Consider the following 25,822-nt stretch of genomic DNA (forward strand, 5'->3'; position numbering starts at 1 on the left):
GGCTATTTCATCAGAAAGGTATGGGTAAGTTTTCATTAAACTGCACTGAAAAAGACTGATTTTAGAAGCACAGAAATTTTACTCTTATATTCTGTAATCAAGAAAAAAAAAAAGGAATGGTCTCTTGTGCTACAGTGACCTATCCGCGTGAATTTGGCTTCGTTAATCACAAAGGATAAATCTTGCAAATTACAGTTGTCATTAATTTTAAACTAACACTGATCAGTCCTGCAGCACCACAGCTCTGTTCTTCATTGTGCCGCTAACAATGTAGAAAAGGTACCAATGACTCCAACAATTCTATATATTGGCTCAATGACTGATTTGTATTTTTTGTCTGTGCAATCAGAAGTTCCTTCTTGTCGCTGCAAGGCCGTAAACCTGGGTTTAGTGGGAACCATTTGAAGAACTCTTTAAGAGTTTAGAAGAATTTTGTCTCCTCCTACAAAATTCACTTTAAAATGTGGGTAAGGCTTCAAAGGGTTGGAAGGTGGTGCTTTGAGTGATAGTGGGAGGCTGGAAGGCATCACTGTGGTTTTACAGTGCCCACCAGTCTCCTTTCCATGGCGGAGTGTCAGGCAGGAGTTAACTGCATGTTTGAGGAAAACAGAACAAAGCAGTGTGAAAAAGAACCTGTTTTCACATCTTTCAGAGTTCTGGATGGGGTTTTGTTTTCCTTGACAGAAGCTTGAATGTAGTGTGACATTTTTGGCCTATGTTTTTTGGGAGCTGACTATTGCCTGTCTGTGTGTACATAGCACATAAGAAATAGCATAACACTGTCTGTGTTCTTTCAGGCAGGCAGGAATTTATGCAATCCCAACACCCTTCACAAGCAGTTATAGAGGTTCCCACACTATCTCAGGGAAGGTCCTACAGATTTTGTCACTCCAATTCTTCCGTCACTGAAAAAATCCACTTCAAGCAGTTTGTAGCTCAGATGGAAACTATAGCAGGATTTCAAATTTTGCACCTGAGTTCAGCAAATTGAAACTCAGTGTAATAAAGATGCCTGGCTATGATCCAGAGTTCCCTTTCATAGTAAACAGGACTCAGAAGGAGCCTTAGGTAGCCAGTGCATTGAGCCAGCATGAAGTCTGCATACTGGACTTGAATCTACCTGTCCCTTCTTTGCATTTATAAAGATGGATGCAGGCTTGACTCAATAAAGGAAAGCTTTGCAAAGTAACAGTAATTCCCTCCCCATATTGCCTGTAATGCATGCACTTGTTCATACCAAGGAGGAGACTACAGTTGTTTTTTGTATTGTGAGTTATTTCTTGCTCTTATTCAGGGCTGCAAATGTGCAGTCATCCACTTACACTCCACCTTGAACTCTCTCTCAAGCCAAGCATCCTCCAGCTCTTATCTATCTTCAAACAGCAGCATCTATCTTTTTTGATTACACAAGGTGGATCTTTCACAAAGAAAGCTGATTCTTATGGCTCCTCTTGTCTCTTGCTTTTTCATTTCACAGTTGGACTCACTTTGCTTATGGTTCATGCAAATAAGCCACGTGTGCTTGGAAGTAATCCCTGATGAGGAATGGTTGAGGTTAGGTTGCTCTATGGGATTTCATGCAGCCTACAAAACCTCTTTGCTGAGGCTGAATTTGAGAGCACGGAGAAATTAAACTGTCTGTAGGTGGATGCTCTAACAGTGACAGTTGCTTATTCCTGGCTGCTGCTCATACTTGGTTTCTGTCTTTCTCAATGGCCTTCCAGTGTCTTTCCCATGTTATCATGGATGTAATCCACACAAGGAGTGCTTCTAACTTGAGAGTCTTGTTTGCTCCTGAACTGCCTCTGGTGTAAAGAATCTGACAAGTTTTGTCAAGGCAGTTTTGTGCTGGGAAAGTACAAAACAGTAACTTGGAGTGCCTGGGGAAATTTATAATCAGAATGTTCAGGGCACATGAAACTAGGCACCTTCAAGAAAAGGCAGCGTCCAAGCAAAGCATTCCAGTATTGCAGTTTTGTATTCAAGTTCTATGTCATACACTGCAAGTACACACAGAGTCCATCTGCTCTCCCTTCACCCATCAGAACACAAGATGTCAAAAGTGACACCAGGTCTTGACAATCAAATATAGGAGGAAAAGATCACTTTTATCTGTGATACCCACTTGTGCAAATGCTATATGAAATGTGACTTAACAGTTTACAAAATGTACAGCAGAAAGTCAATCTTTCAGGAACAGTAATCAATTTTAAGCATTATATTTTCTCTGGATCGCTTACAATAATGAAGCAATAGAATGTGATTAAACACTGCCACTTGTGGAAATGTTTAGATGTACATGGATAAATGCAGCATCCTTTGCAAAAGGTCAAGGAATACTAAATGTACACGTTCTATTTTCTGCTTAAATACAATAAAGAGAGTTGCTTTCATGCAATAAGACATTCAGGTTAAACTACTATGGAAACAATACAGTGTATGCAGTTTGGTTGATGCAGATACCCAAGTGTAGAAGCTGTGAGAAACCTGTTTGGTACTTAGTTGTCTCCTCCATTCTTCTCAGCCATGCAGATCAGACACTATTTGCAGGGAGCGAAGAGCGAGGTGATTTTTCTAATGCCTTAGTACTGTTGAGAGATTTGATCTGCACTTTTATAACTAAAGATATCACTTGTGGATTGTGTTCCTTGTTCTGGTGGGAGCATATCTGCCAGATAACCAGGAGTTTGACCACTCTTCCTGAAAAGTTACTGGAATAGCACACTGAAATCGTTACTTCACTTGCTTGGATAGTTCTAAAGATTGTGACTGTGGATCTGATAATTTCAGCAGCAATGCTGTGCACAAAGGAGAAGCAAGGCTGTCCTCTGACACTGGACCAGTGACACCAGTACCTAAATCCAGCACTGTGATCCTGTGAAAACACTGTGCTGCAAGTCCACTCATTCTCATGCATGCATAGCACTGATAAATGTCTTGGTAAAAACATTTCAAAAATGATTTTGCAACTTAAGAAAACATACTTTAGCAATTACCATTTCCTTTACCATGAAACCAAATTCACTGTACATTACAGCTTTAAAGCTGAGATCTGAGGTTCAGATCAACTCTTTAATCCTAACTGTGGCTTCAGGTACTTCCTGATATTTATGAGAAATGCTCCAGGCCTGCAGCTGGGCTTTGAACAAAAAAATAATGAACTTCGTTGACTGTGAACAAAGTTCCACATTATTTTAAAGAAAGTTAAGCTATGACATTTTTTAATCCAATGCTAAATCACATAACCCAAATTCTCTGCATAATTCAGGAATGTTCAGAGCAATAAAAAGACAATTAGATCAAACCTGCTTGCTAAATGAGCTGAAATCAATCTATCTGAACTTGAGGATTTTCACTAGTCTTTCTCCTGAAATACGTCTCATTACTCTTTGGATGAATACAATACTTTTACTACGTAATACCTGATTGAAAAGACTTGTTCAGTTCTATTCCAGTGTACTCCATAAACTGTCTCCTCTTATAATTTAAAAATGTAAAAAGAGCAATATGACATCTTACAGAATTGCACACTTATATTCGTGCAACAAGTTTTACAAATCATTTATCATAGGTCCTGTTTCTGTTTTTAATGTGACCTCTTCATTCAATGTTACTAGTTATTCAGAACTTACATCAAATCACTTCTTGCTCACTCCGCACATCAGATGTCAGCTCAGAATGATGTGAAATTGCAGAAATTAAGAGAAAATAAAGCTGAGTTGATTCAGTGTGGGAAATTTTGGCAGGGATATGATGGTTCATAAACAAAAAGGGCAGTTTCTTTTCAGGAAAAGAGGGCTCAGGGCACTGTCTGACAAAACAGGGCTTGGAGTGAGCAGTGATGATAACTGTAGTGATCAGATACTCTGGTAAACAGTGAGCACATGAAACAGAAAAACAGCTTTTTTCTATTGAATCAAAACAAGTTGTTGTCAAGAGGAGCAGGGGAGAGTCCTTTGCAATAGATGAGAAGCGAGTCAATGAAGTTTAGGAGGAGAATTGCTGACAATAAAAGTTTAGACATAAGAATTAAGAATCTTAAGGAAAAACAGAAATTAGGGATGAAACAATAGACTACAGAAGAGCAGAGAAAATATAGTTGAAAAATTTGTTTTCCCCACTCCCAAGGCAAAATGCACACGCTGTATTTGTTGTGTGGAGAGTTGGGTATTATCTCTTTAGTAGCAGATTTTTTCCCTAACATGCCTTTTGCTTTCTGTTTTGGTATGTAAATAATAGCTTCCCAGTCCCCCACATTTCACTCACAGTAGCACAAACACCAGGCCCCTCTGTGCAGGCCAACCAGATCCTCTACCCCGAGCATAATTACAGTAAATTAAATGTGACATTAAGAATTTGCATTGGGATGAAGCAAGACTGTTAACTCATGAGATATTTCTGATACTAAGTCAGCTTTTAAAACCTTGTCTCTCTCTTAAAAAGATAAGAATGTAAAAATACTGTGATTGAGATTGTGAGTTCTCACGGGAATGTGAATTTTAAAGTTTAGTTTTGATTAATTCCTATTTGATTTTTTTACAGAATATTTAAAAGGATTCAGGCCCAACATGTTGGTCTCTTGAGAATAGGGCCACATGTGACTTACTGTGTTCTGCTGTGAGATGTTCCTTGATTTTTATTTCCTTCATCACAGCAGACAATACTTCTAAATCTGATATCTTGAAGTATTGCCTTTTCTGGAGATAGAACCAAAGAACTGTGGATACCTGAACCTGGTGTTATAAAAGGAGTATAAAGACAAGACATTCAGCTCACACTGCTGGGAATGTACAATATGGTTATATTCTATGCTAAAGGTACCGAAGTGAGCATATTCTTCAATGTATGCATTCAAATCATTTATTTATTTGTCATTCAGGATCCCAAAGTGCTGCTAACTACACAAGTTAACAGCTGTCTGCTCATACAGTTCCTGGCTCCTACCTCCTCAGGCATCTTTTTCCTGTTTATACTTGTACATCAGATGGGCCTTTGGAAAAATCCCTGATTTTCTTTTGTTCTGTTTTCTTTGTTCTGTTTCCATGCAGTCTTTTCCCCTTTGGAGATGACATGTATGGGAAATGGCTTATTGTAGCAACAGGAGACAGAAGCAAAAACAACTGCATCATGGGTAAAGCAAACATCAAAGCAAAGCACAAGCCAAGTAGCTGTGAAAAAAATGATTTCGTATGTGATACTTCAGTGTGTTGAAATCCAACATTGGTAGATTTTTTGGCAACACAGAAGAAATAAAACACAAGCGGCTACCACTTTCAAAATCTCATTTTCCTCTGCATTTTTTACTAGAACCAGACAAGACTGTGGACACAACACACTTGCTGCAGTTGGTGCATTGCCATCTCTTAGCTTTTCTAAGATGTGAAAATACATTAACCTACCTGTAGGGATGGTTTTAACCAGACTTGAATTGGATTAAAAAAAAAAAAACAAAACCAAGTCTGAAAGACCGTGAAAAGCAAATTGGAACCCATCTTTCATTAAATACTAATTACCTGTCTGACAACCCACGTACAAAAATTAGTGTGCTTATTGCAGATGTATTGTTATCGTGGATGTATGTGTATTGCTGTAGGTAGCCAACATGATTAAGTACTTTTAGCAATTTGTATCTAAAGATAATTAAGTTCTGCAGTGAAATGGAAGGAATCTGGCATAAAAGAAAATAAACATTAAGGATGGCAGATATTTTAAGTGAATAAACAAATATAACTATTTCCAACACACACATTCTCCTTTCTCACAGTTTACATAATGTAAACGGCTCTGACAACATCTTCACATTCTGTTTATCGTTAAATAGAGCTGAGCTAAGAAAATCTGCATATTGTGTTTCTGCAGCTTCAACCTCCTGACCCGCTGGAGAGTTCTGCAGGCTACCGAGCAATGAAAGTTCCCTCTGTGGGTAAAGAGCCCATGGCAAGCAGTAATCAGCGCTGCAAAAGCAGCAAACATGCCTCATCTAAGTAAGTGTATGTGTGGAGTTTGTTAAATATTTATCCAGATTTATATTTGAGTAATAAAAATTACATGCTGGAAGTACTTCAACTATCTTTAAGCAGCAATATCCACACTTCCGTAGTTTGAACGCTTTTATTTTTAGTTTGTAAAAGAGAATCTGGTTTCCTAAGAGGGTTACTACGCTGACATTAATTAGAAGCACAACAAAAAAGGCTTTGGAAGCAAACTGACAATCCAAATCAAACAAAAGAAGGTATTTTTATTATTTATGTTAATACCACCACTCCTTTTCCACCTGGAATAACAGAGAACAAAGCAAAGCAACTTTGTCCTCTATTCATTGCAGGTAGCTGAAAAATTGCAAATGACCTGACGAGATCCCTCTGGTCTTTTATGAAGGTACGGTTTTAATTAGATAACGTTATCTCCTGTCCCTTGAAGTCGGTATCTCCAGATGCATCACAGCCACCTAAGCCTCCCGTAAAGGCACACTTACAGCAATAGAAAGCTGCACGTGAGCCTTGGCTCTGCCTGCACGGCTGTGTTCCCACTGCAGTGGGGGAAAGCTTGCAGACAGAGGCCATCAGAGCCCATTCCCACTGAAGGCCGATTACTTTCAAGCCATAAGATTTGCTGGTTCTGTGGTACCTAAAATAGACACCATGATTCTCTGGAAGCAATCACAGCAATTGAACCAGCCTTGGTAATTAGGAAAAGGCTTTTTTTTTTTTTTTTTTTCAGCTGGATGGCCGTCTGCTGATGAACGTCTCTCAATGGAGGGATGATTGCTCACGTATTCTTAATTGTTGATGCTTAATTGGATTGTGTCCAGTCCTCGATTCCAACTGCTTCTATGCAGAGTGTATTTAAGTCCATTTGTGCCTATTTTTGTCCACATTCTGTGCATGCCTGGAACAGAACAACAAGTTTTAACAGCAGCTTTGTACACGCTACTGACAAACGCAATCCTTCACAGAAACAACTTTCATTTCTTGTTTTATTGCTCCACCTTCTGGTTAACTCACGTTTATTTTTCAAGCAAGATCTGGAGCGGGAATGGAATCACACCTAGCTGGGAAACTCCCTCACAAAAGCTACAAAGCTCTCAACGGCCGCTCGTTCCGCAGGGCGCGCCGCGAGGCGGAACTATCGCGCCTGGCACGCAGCCCTCGGCTGGCAGCGGCCCCCCGTCGGCACTCTTCGGCACTCTTCGGCAGCTCTCGGCCTTCGGGAGCCAATCAGAGAACTCCTTGCGTTCCCGCTTTAGCTCGCTAGCGCGTGCAGGCTGAGGAGAGTTCCGCGGGCCGGGCCTGAGGGAGGCGGCAACGACGACGACCGTTGGTGGCGGATTTCTGTGGTCCGGGAAGCCCGGCGGGGAGATAGGCGTGTGGTATTGTGGAGAGGGTGGTCTCCTGTGTGTCGCTGGAGTGGGAGCGGCGTCGCTTTGTGACTGAGGTAATACTGAGGGCATGGCCGGGCTGGTGGGGGAGGGGAAGCGGATTTGCGGCCGAGAACGGCGGAGCCGGAAGGGATGGGCGCTGTGTGAGGAGCCGGGGTCTCTGGGGGCCGTTTGGTTGGCTGTGTGCTACAAATAAAGCGTTTGCTGCCCCGCTGGTAATGTAGTGAGTTAGTCTGCGTCGAGTTGGTAAGTGTAACCTCAGAGTGGCGTTGGTGGGCTCAGAGTTTGAAGTTCTGGCCGTGTCTTCACAGCTTGAGAATGCCTGGCTGTGCTGTTAGGCTTCGGTTGGCTGTAAGGAGCTGTTAATTACCCACACCGCATGGGCAAATGAAATAGTGCTGCTTATAATATAGCTTTGAGTAAGACTGAGCACTAATGGGTGCTTTTTCTTCGAAGGGAACATGACGGGAAGAGCTAGAGCCAGAGCGAGAGGGAGGCCACCAAGTCAGGAGTCTGCCATTCCTTCTGTGGGAGCTGCATCTGTAAGTTGGTTCTCTTTAATTAGCACAGCTGTGCCTTGAAATGTGCTGCTGCCCACTGTTTTAGTATGTATGTGTTAAATGAAACTCCTGTGCAGGTTGGCACTCGTATCCTGTAGACTGCATGCATCTTTCTCTGTGAAGCTGGGTTTCGGAAGTGCTTCCAAAGTCATTTCATAGGAGGGTGCAGAAGGAAGAAGAGCTGACTTCTAGATAATCCCTGTTGTCCTTGGCACTGGACTGATACAGAGGCATTGTAACACTGCAAAGTTGATTCTGCTCTTTTTTTTTTATCAAAAAGAATTAGTGAGATTAAGGAGATCAGAGATCTCTTTACATAACTTTCTGACAACCTGTGATTGTTTGGGGAGGGGGGGCAGGGAGCCTTTCTGAAGGGAGAAACTGCAGCCTTCAAGGAGGTTGTCAAGAAGGTGGAGCTAGGCTCTTTGTATTGGTGCATGGTCGGAATATGAGGGAACACAAATCCAAATGAGTTGTTCTGACTGGATTGAAAGTGTATAGGAATTCCGGGAGAGAAAGGCTGGCAGGTTGTGTGTTGGTGTAATAGGTTCTGCTTTGTTGCAGGACAGAGCCTTTCAGCTCTCTGGCTCAGGTTTCGCCGTTATCCGTGATATTGGCCTGTTGCTTGCTTGTACTTAGAATAGTGAACTTGATTTTTCAACTTGGGGAATAACTAACCATACTTGTGGGGCAAACTGATAATCTGGTCAACGTTAAACTGAATTGTGGGATTGTTTGTGGCTAACAGACATGCTTTGTAGTTGCTAAATAGCATAAATCTCTGTAACTTCCCTGGGAACTTGAGTTGTTTTGTGGAGAGAAGATCTCGAGCTAGTACAGCTTATTCTGAAAGTATTTGTGCAAGCATGATGCTTTTTAATATTACGTATTAAACTGAACATCAGGGTTAGAAGAGCTGTTTTTATAAAATAGACATTTACTTGAATTATCAGTGGAGATACTGAGAATGAGAGTAGTCCAGATATTCTGTGCGGGGCCTGGAGAGAGAAGATTTACATTTACTGCTGTTAAATGAGCATCATCCCAAACCCCATTGTTTTAGAAGGAAATTTGAATATACTGCTACACTTGGGTGCTTGGATATTCTGGACTTGATCAGTGACTTTGCTTTGTTGTATACCCAAAATGCTGTTTCTTCAGTTGTACTGGAAAAAGTTGTTCTCAACTATTGCAGGCTCAGAAGGCTTTGCCCAGTCGTCCACCTGGGCAGAAGCAATCTCTGCAGCCGTGTCGTCCTCCAGCACTGGCAGAAGAACCTGGTGGCCGTGGGCGACAGAGAGGCCCTCAGGATGCTCCAAAGACACTAGGTCAGAAGGAGGATAAAAAAATTAATTTCCCACAAGAATATGTATTTTGAAGGGACTGCAGTTAATGTGCTCTTCGTGCAGCATTTCCAATTCTTTTCAAAATAACATCCGTTACTACACTTTTGATAAGTTTAGCGTTTACCTTGTGATGATGGTGTTGTCTTGGTTCGGTGATGCTGCATGTTAGAATGACTTTTGAGAACTAACTATAGTAGAGCTTGAACAGAATATGATCTTCTGTATCAAAACAGTGAATAAATAAGATTCTTTTCCTCTGTCTCAAAACAACAGGATTACAGATTTCGGCAGGGTTTCAGGAACTGTCTTTAGCAGATAGGGGCGGACGTCGTCGGGATTTCCATGACCTCGGGGTAAATACTCGACAAGCCATAGAGCACGTTCGAGAATCAAAAATGGGTATGTTCAGGTTAGATCATAAACAAATATAACCAAGTTGAAATGAACAGTAATTTTGCTTTCTTTCTTTTTTACATCCCCTTGGGAGCCAAGTTTAAAAAATAAATAAAAAATCCTTATTATGTGCTAGAAGAAGATATGAGTTGTTCCTGACACCTGAAGAAGAACAGTAAGATGATGTGTGACAGATGTTGTGTAGCATTTAAATTGCAGGGATTCAGATGTGAGTGGTAGTCAATGTATGTTCCTGATGTCCACTTCTGTAAGCAGCACTGCATTGCAGGGCTCTTATAGGTTTGCTTATGGAGTTCTGGATTCATAACACACTTGAACAAACTTGTAAAGATCTGCAAAAAATGTACAACTTGAGACCTGTTCTGAAGAAACAGTTTAGTTTAAGTAGAAGGTAATTAACTTCTGCCCTTAAGATGAAGTAGTGAAAAGAAGTAGAAGCAGGCTGCTGTAGTTGTCCCACCTCATTGCTACACCCCTGTCCTAGAGTTCTGTGCTGACAATAGTTTTATATTGCAAGTGGCTCTGAGGGATATCACAGCAGTACTACTGCACCTGCAGCAGTCTGTGCTGGCTGAATGGTCCAGCAGTGGTGAGAAGTAATTCTGCTCAAGTCACTTTGGGCCATAAGCAGAGTAGCTCTTATCTGTATTTTTTATTCAGAATTCTGCTAATGCAACTAGATTGCTGTACCGAGGCAGCTGTATTGTTTTCTCTTTGTACTTTTGTACAGGTTTCTGGTAGAATGTACGTGCTTCATAGGATGTTTTGTTTCCATCTGAGGTGTTACATTTCAGATAGGAAAAATGGGTGATCCAAATCAGATTAAAGTGCATAATCCTTACTGGCTGCAGTGTGCTTTAAAAAATTATTATTATGCTTGTAGTTTTAAGTCTAAAAGAAACTAAAATGAAACTTAGGGAAAAAAAAAAAAGTTGGGAAAAAATGTGACCTGGAGTTTGTTCTCACTGTGTAGTGTTTTTATTTTTAAATCTTGAGATATCAAAGGACATGTCATATCTTCATGTATGAATGGGAAAGTGGGCATCTATGCTGATTGGTACTTGTGTTAGTTCCTGTTCAGTGTTCATGATTCACAAAAAAAAAGTAAATTGTCCATTTGTGTTTTGGTGGCAGTTCATCTCTTTAATATACAGTAGCTGCCCTTTAGGAGGTTAAGTAACTGATGTGAAAGCGTACCTCCTTTGATGTAGGAGTTTTCCTGAGGGACAAAGGAATTATAAAAAATCTCTGGTGACAGTAAAAATGCAATGCACGTGGAGTAATTTCTATGAATGTTACTATTGTAGGACGGTTGCTGAATGTAACTATGTGTATGACTTAATATTTTAATTTTTCAAAGTTATTAAAACTGTATAGAATGGTAAAGCTGATGTAATTACTACTGTGTTCGCTTCTCATTTTAGGCTCTTCAGGTGCTGTGATAAAATTAATTGCAAATTTTTTTCGTCTCACATCTCGACCCCAATGGGCTTTGTATCAATACCATATAGACTATAATCCTGAGATGGAAGCACGTCGCCTTCGATCAGCTTTGCTCTTTCAGCATGAAGACCTAATTGGAAAGACACATGCATTTGATGGTTCAATATTATTCTTGCCAAAAAGACTGCCAAATAAGGTGTGATACGAGAGTACTGTCTTGCTTTTCTTTTGGCTTGTGTTTCATGACATTTCTTGTTTCATACTAGTCTGGTTCGACTTAAGGAATAGATGTCTCGGAGCAACATTTAGTTGAATTGAATATGATAGTATAAGCTAATTTGTTTCCATAGAGAAATTGGGTAATAAACTTTTGATTCTAATGCTCAGACTCTGCAGACTGGCATACTCCTCTGCATAGAAGCAGATAGTACAGACTGTATTTTTCCATTAGCTGTCTTTCTGCTTGGATCTTTTCATAACTTGCATGTTCTGACATCCACTGTCATGGAAAGGCTGGATGTACTGGTTATACATAGTAAGGTTTTAGTAGCTTGGGGGGGGCTCTGCGGTTGCCCCTGTGGGAGGAGTTCAAGTCTGCCCTGTTACATACAGTTATTTTCAGCTGCAACAGACCAATGTTGAGCCTGTCAGCAGAGCTGGTGGCACTTCTGTGAAAGCATGGCAAAGGGGGGAAAAGTCTGAGCAGTGCGAGTGTGAGAAGAAAGGAGCAACAGAGGATAACTGCTGACTGTACCAACTGGCTCTGCCTGTTTTTACTGAGTGTGACCAATGGCATTAATAAAGGCAGGGGAAAAGAGTCTGGAGTGAAGGAGGGAAGTTGTTTACTCCCATGTGCTTTAATGTTTGTCTCTGCTCCCCCAGTATCTTGCACAGGATGCCTGGGGTGGTAGTCCCCATTCTGTCTCTCACCCAAACAAACCAAGCATTCTAGGCTGCAGTTTTCAGCTATAATAGGAAATCCAGTTCCTGTTTCAGTAAAGTCTCAAGGTTATTAATGAAAATTTGAATATACTAGTACAATCTGATATTAATGAAGCAAAGTCTACGTATAACCTGTTTGCCTTTAGTTTTATTTATCTAAGTTCACCTTTTTCAGGTTACTGAAGTATTTTCTAAGACCCGAAATGGAGAAGATGTGAGGATCACAATCACATTGACTAATGAGTTACCACCTACTTCACCTACATGTCTGCAGTTTTACAACATCATTTTTAGAAGGTTTGCTTGCTCAGCTGTCTTTGTAAGAAGTGATTTGAAAAATATCTGGCTTAATGTTTCATTTCCAGAGAGTGGACTACAGATCAATATGATAAATGTAAACTTTCCAGCCTTTATAGCTACCATTTCTGTGTGGCCAGCCACATCTGGTAATGTTTTAGAGTGTGGCTGCATGGTGTTGATGTGCACTGGTGTTGAGGGACTGAAACTGCTTGCTTACAGAAACTGTGGATGTCCCATCCTTGGAGGTGCTCAAGGCTGGGTTGGGTGGGGCCCTGAGCAGGTGGTTGGCAGCTGTGCCCATGCAGAGAGTTTGAATTGGATGGCCTTCAAGGTCCTTTCCAACCCAAACCATTCTATGATCCAGGTGGTTTTGGTACGTGTTAGTGTAAAATTAGTTTATGCCTTTTCCCTGAGCAGGTTGATTCACACTGCAATGCTTATTCATCTAGGCAGTTAGCCCCTTTCCTGCCCTCTTCTCCTATGTGTGGATTTGCCTGTTAAAGCAAAAAGTAGTTCTGGACCATGAATGGAAACAGTTGCACGAGAGGTGGGACCATAGATAGTTTGATAAATAATAATGGTAAATAATAACTTTATTTCACCTTCCAGGCTTTTGAAGATGATGAATTTGCAGCAAATTGGACGTAACTATTACAACCCTAAGGACCCAGTCAGCATCCCTAATCACAGGTTTGACAAAATGGACACCCAAGGGAGACAGAGAATGATTTTTCAGTGTTGCTCCAGTTGCTTATCTTATAATAAAGTCATAGATTTAAAAAAATGTTATTCCCAAGGAGCATGAGACCTCCTTGCTAAACATCCTTCTGTGTAACATCTGATCATTCTTTAGCAGTGTGTGTTCTGTTATTACGTTGAACTCACATGACAGAAACCCTGCATAAATGACCATAAAGCTGAAACCTTTGAACCTTTTGAATTTACTTCTAAAGTTCAGCAATGTCCAGCCTTTGTTTTGACAGCCATTTAAGCTGCCGAGGAAATTCCTATCGGCCATATGCCAGTGGACAGGTAGTTTTGCAGCTTGTCGATTGCAAGATGATGTGTTTTAACTCTGTCTCCCTCACCAGGATCCAATAGAATATGACTGATGCTTCTAGGTAGCTCTAGGTCTGCTGTACGTGTTGACAACCTTGAGTTTGGCTGGTGCCCCTTGATATGGCTGCAGCATGCACATTGCTGTTGGTCTAGCCTACATAACCTGCTTGGTGTAAGAAACTAGACAGAGTTCTAATAGATAAACTACTGGTCTTTTTAACACAACCCTTGAACACTCATATACTGTATACTTAAGATATTTAAGTAGAATTTTGAAACACTGTTTTTATGGGAGTTTGGTGATATTGCTGTATCACAAATTGTTTAAATCTTAAGTTGTCTAAAGATACTTGCATTTAAAATACTTCTTAAAATTAGTTTTTGTTATCTCACGTGTATTGGATAATGGTTTATTTGTATCTTGATGGCTTCAAGTGTCTGAGACAGTGGACAGAAATGACTCAAGGGTCTGAATAGAGATGCTTTAAATCACTGTATGCATTTTAAGATCCTCTTTGTTCCCTTTTGATAGGTTGATGGTTTGGCCAGGCTTCACAAGTTCTATTCTCCAGTATGAGGAGAGCATTATGTTATGTGCAGATGTGAGCCATAAGATTCTTCGTAGTGAAACAGTTTTGGATTTTATGTATAGTCTCTATGAACAGGTTGAAGAGAGAAGATTTAGAGATGCCTGTGCAAAGGAGCTGATAGGTGTAATTGTTCTTACGAAGTAAGTCTCTTTGGAATCTTCTAAGAGATCTGTTTTGTTTGGTTTTTTTTTGTGGTCCATGTCTTGAAGAATACAATGAGGTGTTGGAAAGCCAAAAAATTTTAGCATTGTCCCATTAGCAAATTAACTGAGGTGACAGCATTTACAGAAGCAGGAAATGCATATTGGATTAATTCTGTTTTCATTTGGTGTGTGCAGTGCAGTGTATCTTTTAGTAGAATTGATACCTGTCATAAAAGGAAAGTTGTAGTTGCTGCTGCTCATATGAGCAAAACTTCCAACTTATATGAGTATTGTCATTAATTTTTTCTTCATAGTTTTGTTTCATTTGTAGTTGAGTTAATGATTAAAAAAAAAATCAAAAACTGATGAAATGGTTTATTCAGGTACAATAACAGAACATACAGAGTTGATGACATCGACTGGGATGCCAATCCACAGTGTACTTTTAGACGAGCAGACGGCTCTGAAATCAGCTATATAGACTACTACAAAAGGGTATGGAAACTTACCTGTCAGTTTGTGTGGTATGCTTGAACATGGAATTTTAGAGCATTGTTGGAAGCTCTACCTATGATGCAGTTGTCTTTAATAATTTGTAATTTGAATGTAACTGTTTAGAGTAGGAAATTGTGCAATAAGACCAGGAAGGGGAACAGGGAGCTCCTGGCAAAACTCAAACACAAAATGGAAGTATACAGAGTAAAAGCAGGGACAAGCAAGCTGGAGTGAATAGATGGTGTCCCAGCATGCAGGGATGAGGTTAGGAAAGCTGAAGCCCAGTTGCAATTTAATGTTGTGAGGTGTGTAAAAGGTAACAAGAAATGCTGAGTTGGAGAAGCTAGTTCTGCAAACTTTCTAGTAACATGGATGATGAGGAACTCATTAAGGCATGCTTGACTGGTGTGATAAGTTTCTGTGATGAGTGACTGGTCTGTTAGAGGAAGGAATGCCATGGATATTGTCTACCTAGACTTAGAAGTCAGGGCTGAAAGCCTTACTGTAAGATCCTTGTGGAGAAGTGGATGAGGTATGAGCTGGATGAGAGACAGTGAGAGGTGGGGGTTGAAAACTGGCTGAATAGCTGGGTTCCAAGGCATAAAATCAGGCTGGAGGACAGTAACTAGAGTCTTGGAACTTGCCCTGTTTAACATCTCTACTAATAGTTTGGATAATGGACAGAGCATACCTTCAGCAGAAAGGTTGTTGATGATTTTCTGGAGGTTGAAATATGTGGACAACATCTTAAGGAAATTACATTTTATTAGTTTTAGGCCATTTGAGACAAAGTTTATGTATGAATTTATAGCTCAGCCTTCTCTAAAATTAAACCTCCCTTTGAAACACAGTGAACATCGTTTTCTACTGCAAAAAAGAATGTGGCTTCGTTTAGATTATAAACTAGGATGAGTTTTCTTTCCCTTCTAGCCTTTGCTGTGATCTTGCTCTTTTGTTTTTTAAACGGTATTTTTTTCTGAGGTGTGATTCTCTTTAAGAATAAGAAAGAGTTAAACTGTGAAGTATGTTTTGCTGTCAGCCTTTTTTTTTTTTGTCCTGTCTAAATTAAATTAGTGACTGCTAAACAGACCAACTCTTGCCAGATGCATGGAAAAGTTGCAGAAGGGTTGAATTTCAGACTTGTGAGGAATCTTGTTTGATTCATGGGATGTATTGAATTAAATTGCTCTACAGGATAGGAACCTTGTCCATTAACTAACTGAAATGAGCATCCTAATCTTGTATTAGGTACTTTGGGTGGTATTGCCTCAAGCTAGGCAGGACTGTTTCTGCTGTCTCTTGCAAGTCAATATCTTAAAAATTAATAATCTTATCTCATTAATAAAGAGAACAGTGCTTCCTTGTTTGGCTTTTCCTGATGAAAACAACTTCCCCTAAGTTAACATGTAAATTGGAGGGGGGAAAAAAAGTGGAAGGCTGCTTTTTTTATTTTTTGAAAGAAATTTTCTGAAATAAGCATTAAGAAAACTTGGTGTTTAATAGAGTGGCATGCAATATATATTTCTAATACAGCAATATAATCAAGAAATCAGTGACTTGAACCAGCCCGTCTTGATCAGTCAGTGTCGGAGGAAGAGAGGAAACGTGATGGTAGGACCTGTGGTTCTAATCCCAGAGCTGTGCTATCTAACAGGTACTGTAGCAGTAGTTTTCTCATATCAAAGCATCTGTCAAGCCATGCCTCTCACTGTAACTGGTATTTTGACTGCATCCATTACAGATATGCTGCTGTGGTGGTGGCGGTTCTTTCTTCTGGGGAGACTCTGGACCTTAATAAAGGTCTTAAACCCCTTTGAAGTGGTGGGTTTTGACTGTTTCCTGGGCAGCCATAGATGGAAAATATTTATTATGTGGAGGTCTGGTAACTGCTGCAGATACCTCACCTGAAGTTCAACAATTGCATGTGAATTCCACCAGTTCTAGATGGATACCTGGAGTGGTTTGCAAGTTGTTCAGTTTCAAGTTCTGAATAAAAGCATAGTACTTTGACTAGGAGACTTCACTGTCAGCTCTGACATCCTAGTCAGCTCTGCTGGCCCGTGAGGCACCTTCCTCGTCCTTAAGTAGCTCCTAAACTTATAGCAAATGCTAAAAGCCCATTATTCACCTTAGAATTCAGCATGTTTTGATCATGGATCAATGCAACAGCTGTGCCTATCTTACACAATGACCTGGGCAGTCTCACTGACAGAAAACGAAGAGATAGTGCTACCAGGAAAGGATTACTGAGCATTGAAATTTAATGATTTAAGTTAGAAGAGAAAGCTTAAAGACACTCTTGTTGATCTTTAAGAAGATTTGGTATCATGGTATTATAAAAATTTTTAAATGTTGAACTTGAGAGTGCAAATCTGATACCAGTGTGTTCAGCAGGTAGAGAATTTAACCTTGTTTACTTTTGCTTATGAAATGAATGAGTAAAGCTATTTTGGAAATCTCTGATTCTTCTAGACTTTGGCACTATTAAAATTTGGCTCTGTACTGGTAATCTTCAGTGCATGGGAAAATGAATTCAAAGCTCTGGTGTTCTGACAGAAATTGTTAACACTAGCATGAGTGCCTTCCAATGTAGGGATTCATTTTTCATCTGTTCAGCAAACTTCCTTTTGCTTACTTGCCCTTCAGAAAACCAAAGGGGGGCAATAAGGAAACTGTAAAATACAGTAAAGTTGTCTAAATAGTACTATGCTAAGAAAAGACTGAGGAGCTTCTATAGTGCAGAGACAGTGAGAACTTTCAGTAAACCCATGTAATATGGGAGGAAACAATGCGTAGAAGTAGTATGTTATTAGGAAAAAGCAAAACTTCTGTACTGTACAATCATTTACAAAAGAATCAGTAGGTACAGTGGTATGGAGTGTATTCTTACAATTTAATGCAGACAAGCATTAAAATGCTTTACATAGCGTTAATTACTGCATACAAATAATTATGTCTCAACTAATGCAGCTTGTAAGTGAACTGACAAGGAAAAACTCCAGTTCTAGACTTCAGAGTTCTCTTAGTCTTTAGTCTAATCTGTTTTTGTTATTGACAGGATTAACTGAGAAGATGAGGAATGATTTTAACATGATGAAAGACTTGTCTGTTCATACACGACTTTCGCCTGAGCAAAGACAACGTGAAATTGGAAAGCTTATTGACTACATGAAAAAGTATGTTCCCTAGGTATCTCCTGTACTTCTTGTCATACGCATTTGTTGTGACAAACTTATTTCTTGCAAAAGTTTTGTAAATCTTAATTAAAAAAAAAAAGTCTCAGCAAGAATGAACTTGTTTTAATTGAAGTGCTGTCTTCAAACAGAGATGAATGTGTTCAGAAGGAACTCCGGGACTGGGGTTTAAGCTTTGATTCTAACTTACTATCCTTTACGGGAAGAGTTGTTCAAGCAGAAAAGATCCTTCAAGCAGGAAATGTGGTAAGTAAATTTTCCTGATCTGTCCCCAGTGAAGCAAGTTCTTTAAAGGATGAAATGCTGCTTGTTGGAGGAAGGATTGTGAGAGAAAACTGCACGCAAGTCACTGTCCATGTGATTTAAATGTGACTGTCCACGTTCTGTTTAAAAATCCTTGGCTTGCCTTACAGTTGTCTTCCTTGCAAAACAGTCCCTTCTGTCTGAACAAAGAGCTTTCAGATACAAAAGTAGGAGAATACAGTTGTTTGTAGTTAATTTCCATTTATTAAAATACCAAGGCTTTCAAATGAAAAGCCACTAAGTTGTTCTGTGGGCAGAACACACACAGAATCTATTCACTCCAAGCTGGGTAAGTCTTTAATATGAATTAATGAGATTCCATGAAATTGTGAATTTCTGTAAGACATAATGTTTGGTTTGTAGTAGTTTGTGCTATAAAGGATTTGATGGTTTTCAATGGATGCTAGATAGAAAATATTCTTTAACAGTACTTAGCTAAGTATTTTTTTCATATTGAAAACATCTTACCCCTTCTATCTGGGGAAAATAGATATTAATACGTGAATGGCTTTGTAGCTATATCCAGCCAAAGCCTGCACAGCAAGTAGTTACTTAAAATGAGGGAAACATTTAAAGAGTGTAGGATGCCTTGTTAGGTGAAGTTCTGCTGATGTCTGAGTGACATTAGTAGGGAAAAAAAACAAAGCACCCACAAAACAGCACGAGAGTACTTCTATATATTCTAGGTAAATGTGTTTGCAGTCTGTCTTTGAAGTGTTTGATAAAGTGGTGTTTCTCTTCCATTTGTTATTTACAGTTTGATTACAATCCTCAGTTTGCTGATTGGTCACGAGAAACCAGGGTAGCTCCATTAATCCGCGCCAAGCCTTTGGACAACTGGTTACTGATTTACACACGGCGCAACTATGATGCTGCTAATACGTTACTGCAGAATCTGTTCAAAGTCACACCATCTATGGGAATCAGGATGAACAAGGCAACCATGTAAGTACGTTAGTCTGATGGGAAAATAACTGTATTTTTAGTAAGGTCTATTTGTTAACATGATTAGTTTGGTAAATAAGATAGTATTGAATCTCAAGTTACTTACTTCTACTGTAAGGTTTTAATTTAAAAAAGAAGTTCCTTTCAGTTTGCAGGTTCTGCAGGTTACTCAAGTAAGTGATGTTTCTTACTCATACTTCTCTTAGTGGAAGCTTTCTTTGTGGGGGCTGAGGCGTGATAAAGTCAAATAGCATTAGCCATCTGATCACTGAGCAGAATGTTCTCAGATGGTCTTGTGTAATACAAGGAGTGCATGTTTTAATGTTGTCCTTCACCAGACCTTCCTTTATCATTTTTACAGATAGCATTGAATATTTGTCCTTGTTTTAAATTTTATCTCTAATCACTGTGGAAGCCTAAGGGAGGGACTTCTTAGTGATCAGAAAGTACAAATATTATGTGTTTATTAACAGCTGTAATTAGGGCACATAATACTGTGCTGATGCATAATGGGTATTTGTTTTTGCTTGAGGTTTCAGTAGCTGTTGGAACAATTAATACTTACAGGAAGAAAAACAAAACATTTCTCCTCCTTTCAGGATTGAAGTGGATGATAGAACAGAAGCTTATTTAAGGGTTTTGCAACAAAGTATTACTCCAGACACGAACATAGTATGTATAACTTCAAAGCATATTCATCTCTAATTTGTATTTTTAGACTAGTGGATTAATTCTCAGAAATAAAACTCTTGGCTTGAGGATATCTACCATCATCTCCTGTACGCCCACTCATAGTGCTGTTCATACTCAGTGCACATACCAGTAGCCTCCTGTTTAAAAAGCCTTTGTGCTTGACTCGCAAGTATAGCCACTGAAACTTTCCAGGTAGCTCTTTCATTATCAATATTTGACTGTTTCTTGAGTGTAAGAAACTTTGGAGCAGTAACAACTGCTATGTAATTCTTTGAATTCAGATTCTTAATAACTTTTTTCCCTTCAAAAGGCAGTTTGTATTTTGTCTAGTACTCGAAAGGATAAGTATGATGCTATCAAGAAATACCTATGTACGGATTGTCCTATTCCAAGTCAGTGTGTGATTGCTCGTACTTTAAGCAAGCCTCAGACTACTCTGGCCATAGTGACAAAAATTGCCTTGCAAATGAACTGTAAGATGGGTGGAGAACTTTGGAGTATTGAGATCCCAGTAAGTGTTTTGTTGTTTTTTTTTTTAATTGCTACTTTCTTTATTCAGTCTTATTTAAAAAAAAAATCTTTTTGCAAAAATAAATCGGGTGCTCTTAGTCTAGTTTGTTTTGTGTCTGTGACAAGAAGCATGAAGCTTAATTTCACGTAAAAAAAACAATTCTTAGAATTGCGTCTGTGCTTTTCTGAAGTGAACTGAAACTGCAAATGGTTACATCTTGATCTTGATAAATTTTAGGATAAAGATGATAGGTGCTCTGTCATGTCTGCATATGCTAACACATGTTTTTGTATTGATTCCTTTTAAGCTGAAACAATTAATGATTGTGGGCATCGATTGTTACCATGATACTTTATCTGGAAAGCAGTCAATTGCTGGATTTGTTGCTAGCCTGAATGAAACAATGACAAGGTAAGATTTGAATGCCAAAGGAAAAGAATCTTAATCAAAAAGAGTCTGGAATGTGGTAGGCCATTGTGAAAGCCTATGAATTGGTTTAACTGTATTTCTAACAATTATCTGTGAATAGGAATAGTTGTTTCGCTCCTGAGTTCTTCCTCGCACTACATCTGCTAAAGAATAGCCTTGTCCTTTTTCCAGAGCACTTGGCAGTGAGAGCAAATGGGATGCATGGGGGGGTGTCAGGGGGACAGGCTCGTCTCCCAGTTGAGTTCACTTGAATGACATTTTTTTTGATTGAAAGGAATTTAACATGGTGTTCAGGGACTTGTCTACCAGAAGAGTTTTGCAGAGAGAATATTCTCATAGTACACTAATTCCTGCTTGCCTGCCTTGACCCGCAGTAATCTTAAAGTCTGAGAGTAGCCATAGCCATTTTAATTTAAAAATACATATTTTTTTGAAGTAAGCCATGTAAATGTTTCAGAACTTGTCTTTTTTCTGTTGTTCACAGGTGGTTTTCACGCTGTGTTGTTCAAAGCCGTGGGCAGGAACTTGTGGATGGGCTCAAAGCCTGCTTGCAAAGTAAGGGAAAGCTTTTTGTTCTTGTGGAGGAGGAGTTAAGGAATGACAAATTCCCTTCCTCAAAAGATGTCTGTTTATGTGTCTTGAAAGGAAGCATTATCAACTTGTACTTAAATAACATATTAATGTTTTTTAATAAATATTGCTGAAGATGAGTATTATTTTTCATACGTTCTGTTGTTGATTCCTGTATCTTCTAACAGTAGCTAATAACTGTTGTCAGTGTGCATCAAAAAAGATTTAGAGGAGCATCAGTATCTCTGTTAAGGAAGTCACCCTGCAGAACAAGTGGAAGCAACATTCTAAAATAGATGTATTTTTTTTTTTTTTTCCTTTTTTCTTCTAGGGTAGGGATTTGTTTTGAATTGGCATTCCTGAAACATTCAGGGGGTGGAATGAACAGTATTTCTAGTGGAGTATTGATTTGCTCTTGTGTGTTCACACTGCATCACCATGAGATTGCTGCTTATTTCTCTTGATGGTTATTAGGAGCATTATTTTTTAACAGTGCAGATTCAGAAATGCCTTTCCATTCTTTTTTTCTTAGCTGCTCTAAGAGAATGGTTCAAGTGGAATAAGTATTTGCCCTCTCGTATTATTGTGTATCGTGATGGTGTAGGAGATGGACAGCTCAATACTTTGGTGAATTATGAAGTGCCTCAGTTTCTGGATTGCTTGAAGTCTGTTGGTAAAGACTACAAGTAAGTCCATTTCTACTAGACCCTTTTCTCATACCACAAGAGAAACAGTCAGGTTACAAAGAGTGACTGCTGATTTAGATTGTTTCTTCTTTTCATCTTTGTTTATTTTTGCTTGTGTTTAAATCACTGCTTTTCTGAGGGTTGTTTACATGATTTGAGATACCCAACATATAATAGGATAGGAAATATTTTAAATACATGTACCACGAGTATTCAGTGCACAGTGTACACACGTGTACATATTCTTCAGTCATTCTTGATGGATATGGAAATCAACAGCTGTTCTTAGTAGCAGTGAAAGCGACTGTACAATAAGACAGTCCTTAAGTTCTGCACAGTTCTGCTTTAAATGTTCCCTACCATGGGATTTCTTTAACTTGACTGATCTCTTTCTTGATCTGAATGATGAAATTATTTCCTGAAACAACAGACAAGCAGAACACAGAACAATTATAAATAGGTAAAACTGAAATGCTCACTTCCTCTGTTTAGTTTCTGTAATGGTTTGCTCTTTATCAAAAACACTGTTAAAACACAGTGTCTTCTACCTATAGAAGATAAAGGAGAGAGATAGTAGAGTCAAATTTGTATTTAGGAGAACTTTTCTGGTCTATTTGTCTCCCTGTGAAATTAAATATAAATGAATTTGGTGGGAAATAGTATCAAAGTTGCACCAGAAACTGAAAATCTAAAGTTACAAACAAGGTCCAACTTAATCTAAATTAATGAAGGCTTACCTGTGAAATTGATGTCCTGCAGAATTCTAGTTATTTTTTAATTGGAAGCTCTAGAGAATCTGCTCCTGAAATATTCTCCATTGTTGTGTTTTGTTTTTTTTTTTTCCCCAGGACAGAGTTACTTATTTTCTTCTTTCTCTTAATTCTACTTATTTCTTTTAGTCCAAGACTGACTGTGATTGTTGTGAAGAAACGAGTGAGTACCAGATTCTTTGCACAGGTTGCTGGAGGACTTAAAAACCCACCCCCTGGTACTGTCGTTGATATAGAGGTGACCAGACCAGAATGGTAAGTTCTGATATTCTTGCCATTGTTAGCAACCTGATAATGAAATAAATACATCCAATATTAAATGTGGGATCAAGTAGAATACTTTTCACACATATGCCTTTTTGACATGATGCCCTACTGTGAAATGAGTACGTGTAAGTTGTATTATTCTGCAGTATTTTCGTATGCACCTGTTGCATCTATAATAGTATTATATATGTTGTAAGTGTATATGTTTTAGTTCTTTTCTGGATTTATTTATTTTAAAGGTTAAGTACTGAGTGACTGCTGATAGGATATTATAACTGTCCTTGCCTGAAGCTAAATTTTGTCTGACTTTTGTTTTTGACATTGAATTTAAATGTTGTCACTTTTATGAGCAAACCTTGAAAATTTTCTTTGGCTGGTAATTGAAAAATCATGGGAAAAAGACTTAGAACAATTGTGTGTGTGTTCATGTAAAACATGGCAGATGCATTTCTTTAGACTTTCCTCGCCTTTCCATTTTTTCAAGTTAGACTCCATGGAACATAGGTCAGGTATTGATTAAAATGCAGAGTTTGCTGAAAATGTTACAGTGTGTCCAGATGTGATCAAAGGATGCTGGAGGATAGAATGCAGTTTTGTTGTTACAATAGCCAGTTTCGCCTTCTGTATTTTTGTATTTTACTAGCAGTGTGTTCTCATACTGCACGTGCACTGTGGCCAGCAGGTATTTCTTCTGAAAAGGATGATGTTTTTCTTGTAGAACGGAGCATTTCTGCAGTAACAATACACAAATGAGGAATATAAGGTACATGTACGTGCAGAGTGCTGCACATCAGGAGGGATGAGACCTTCATGGTCTTCATCTAAGTATGGAAATGGTCTGATTTACATTCTTGAAGATCTTCTAGCCTTTCAGGAATAGAGGAAATGAATGTTTTGTAAACATATGCTTTGGGGCTTAATGAATGTTGAGAAGTGATTCTAGAGAAACAAGCAGGAGAAACTGGTGGGTATGTCCATTGTTTTTTAAGAAAACCAGACTTCTGGGTTTTGTTTCTTCTATTACAGGTATGATTTCTTTATTGTGAGTCAGGCAGTGAGAAATGGTTGTGTCGCACCCACTCATTATAACGTAGTATATGACACTAGCAAATTGAAACCAGATCATGTGCAACGTTTAACCTACAAACTTTGCCACATGTACTATAACTGGTCGGTAAGTATTTCCTTGGGGAAAGGATAATTTTTCTCATGCTGAGCATCTCTGTGTCGTAAGAACCCATGGGAAGGTTGAAAAAAGGTATCTGATAAAAACCAGTGCAAATAAAAAATGTTTGCACAGTCCTTTTTAATGCGTTCAGTGTAAGTAATGTTTCACAGATCTGCATAAATGGCAGGGAATTGTGATTGTGAATTCCAGCACACTTTTTGTTAACTGAAATAATTCTTTTATTTTTCTCCTCCTTTCTGCAGGGTGTTATCAGAGTACCTGCTCCTTGCCAGTATGCCCATAAATTGGCTTTCCTTGTAGGACAGAGCATTCACAGGGAACCAAACATGTTGCTTTCAGACAGACTTTATTATCTCTGAAGTTACCAGTTTAACAACAAAAAAAGTTCCTTTCTAGGGAAGATAGAAGTGTGTGGTTTGGGTTGGTTTGTTTCTTTTCATGAGACACATGCATGAGTAGGTGCAGTTGTGGAACTTTGTTTCCACTGTAGCAGGAAAAAGATTGGTGATAGCAGATCTGTGTTTCGAATAAGACTTTATTCAACTGCATAGAGGAAAACATCGTTAGAGACTGCTACAGATTCATAGGTGGAGTGAACTCAATTTGGTGGCTGACATTGTTCATTACTTTTCTCATTTAACAAGCGTTCACTTGATTTCCTGTGAGGAACATAAGTATCTACATCAGCATTGACTTGAAAAAGAAAGAAAAAAAGTTGTGCTATTTACAGGGCTTTTTGGTTTTTCACTTCCAGATATTTGGAAGGGTTTAGGTGTCAGTTCAGATTGTAATTCTAAGGTTCTTGCTGGTAACTGTTGAGCAGGAGTGGCTTAATTTGCAAGGCAAAACATAGAGTACTTCAGATGTTGTATTACCAGCTGTCCTGTTAAACTAGATCAGACAGAAGTGTTTGATTAGTGCTGTTTTTTGAAACTGACTCGCAAACTGTTACTTTTCTTTGCAAGATTTTAATAAAGTTGTAATCCTGCTTCCTTGATCATGTTAAATGTATTTGTTCTGCATTAGTAAAGTCTGGCCCTAGCATTCCCTGTGCCATGCTAATGTAACTTCTATAACCAGTTTTTAGCTTTGTACAGCTTCTGGAGTTCTGCATTTTTTGATTTATTCTTTAATAAACATGAGCAGCTTCCTAAAGCTCTGAAAACAAGGAGGCTCTGCAACCTGTATTCAGTTAGGCTTTTTCTTTCCTCAGCTGAAAGAATATCTACCTCTTCCTTGCACTTGTACTTTGTAATGGGGAGGCATATGTTTTTCTTGGGAAGTGTTACACCTTACTGATGCTGTATAGTGCTACTGTAGTACTTAGTATCACTTATTTCTTCATAGTTAAGTAAAGTATTACTTCCTTGTGCCTGTCCAGGCTGTTCCTTCTCAAGTGGTTTATTTTGTTTGAGGTCAGCAAATGTGGGGTTAGTGTGACTGCTTCTGTAAGCAGCTAATGACAGCTTGGAGGTTGCTGCTGCATAGTGCTTCTCCTCTGTGTGGGTGCAGTGTTTGAATGCACAGCTTGCACAGCTACTGTAAGCATAACTCATTGCTGCTTGTGCATGTGTCTTACCTGTTACGTCTTAATC

At 38.9% G+C, this 25,822-nt stretch overlaps 1 protein-coding gene across 1 annotated transcript; it reads left to right on the plus strand.

Moving 5' to 3' along the window:
* Nucleotides 1-7,182: 7,182 nt before the first annotated feature.
* Nucleotides 7,183-25,392, plus strand: PIWIL1 (piwi like RNA-mediated gene silencing 1). The gene is made up of 21 exons (XM_031592717.2): nucleotides 7,183-7,434; nucleotides 7,835-7,920; nucleotides 9,134-9,266; nucleotides 9,558-9,683; nucleotides 11,123-11,337; nucleotides 12,259-12,380; nucleotides 12,993-13,073; nucleotides 13,975-14,172; nucleotides 14,559-14,670; nucleotides 16,204-16,324; nucleotides 17,729-17,846; nucleotides 17,996-18,110; nucleotides 18,925-19,112; nucleotides 19,712-19,784; nucleotides 20,116-20,316; nucleotides 20,624-20,727; nucleotides 21,230-21,300; nucleotides 21,848-22,001; nucleotides 22,901-23,026; nucleotides 24,065-24,212; nucleotides 24,470-25,392. The coding sequence occupies exons 2-21, from the start codon at nucleotides 7,840-7,842 to the stop codon at nucleotides 24,584-24,586; spliced, it is 2,604 nt and encodes an 867-aa protein (XP_031448577.1). The 5' UTR covers nucleotides 7,183-7,434; nucleotides 7,835-7,839; the 3' UTR covers nucleotides 24,587-25,392.
* The last annotated feature ends 430 nt before the right edge of the window (nucleotides 25,393-25,822 follow it).

The sequence above is a fragment of the Phasianus colchicus genome, chromosome 18 (genome assembly GCF_987193195.1).
Source record: "Phasianus colchicus chromosome 18, bPhaCol1.hap1.1, whole genome shotgun sequence".
In the NCBI taxonomy this organism is placed as follows: Eukaryota; Metazoa; Chordata; class Aves; order Galliformes; family Phasianidae; genus Phasianus; species Phasianus colchicus.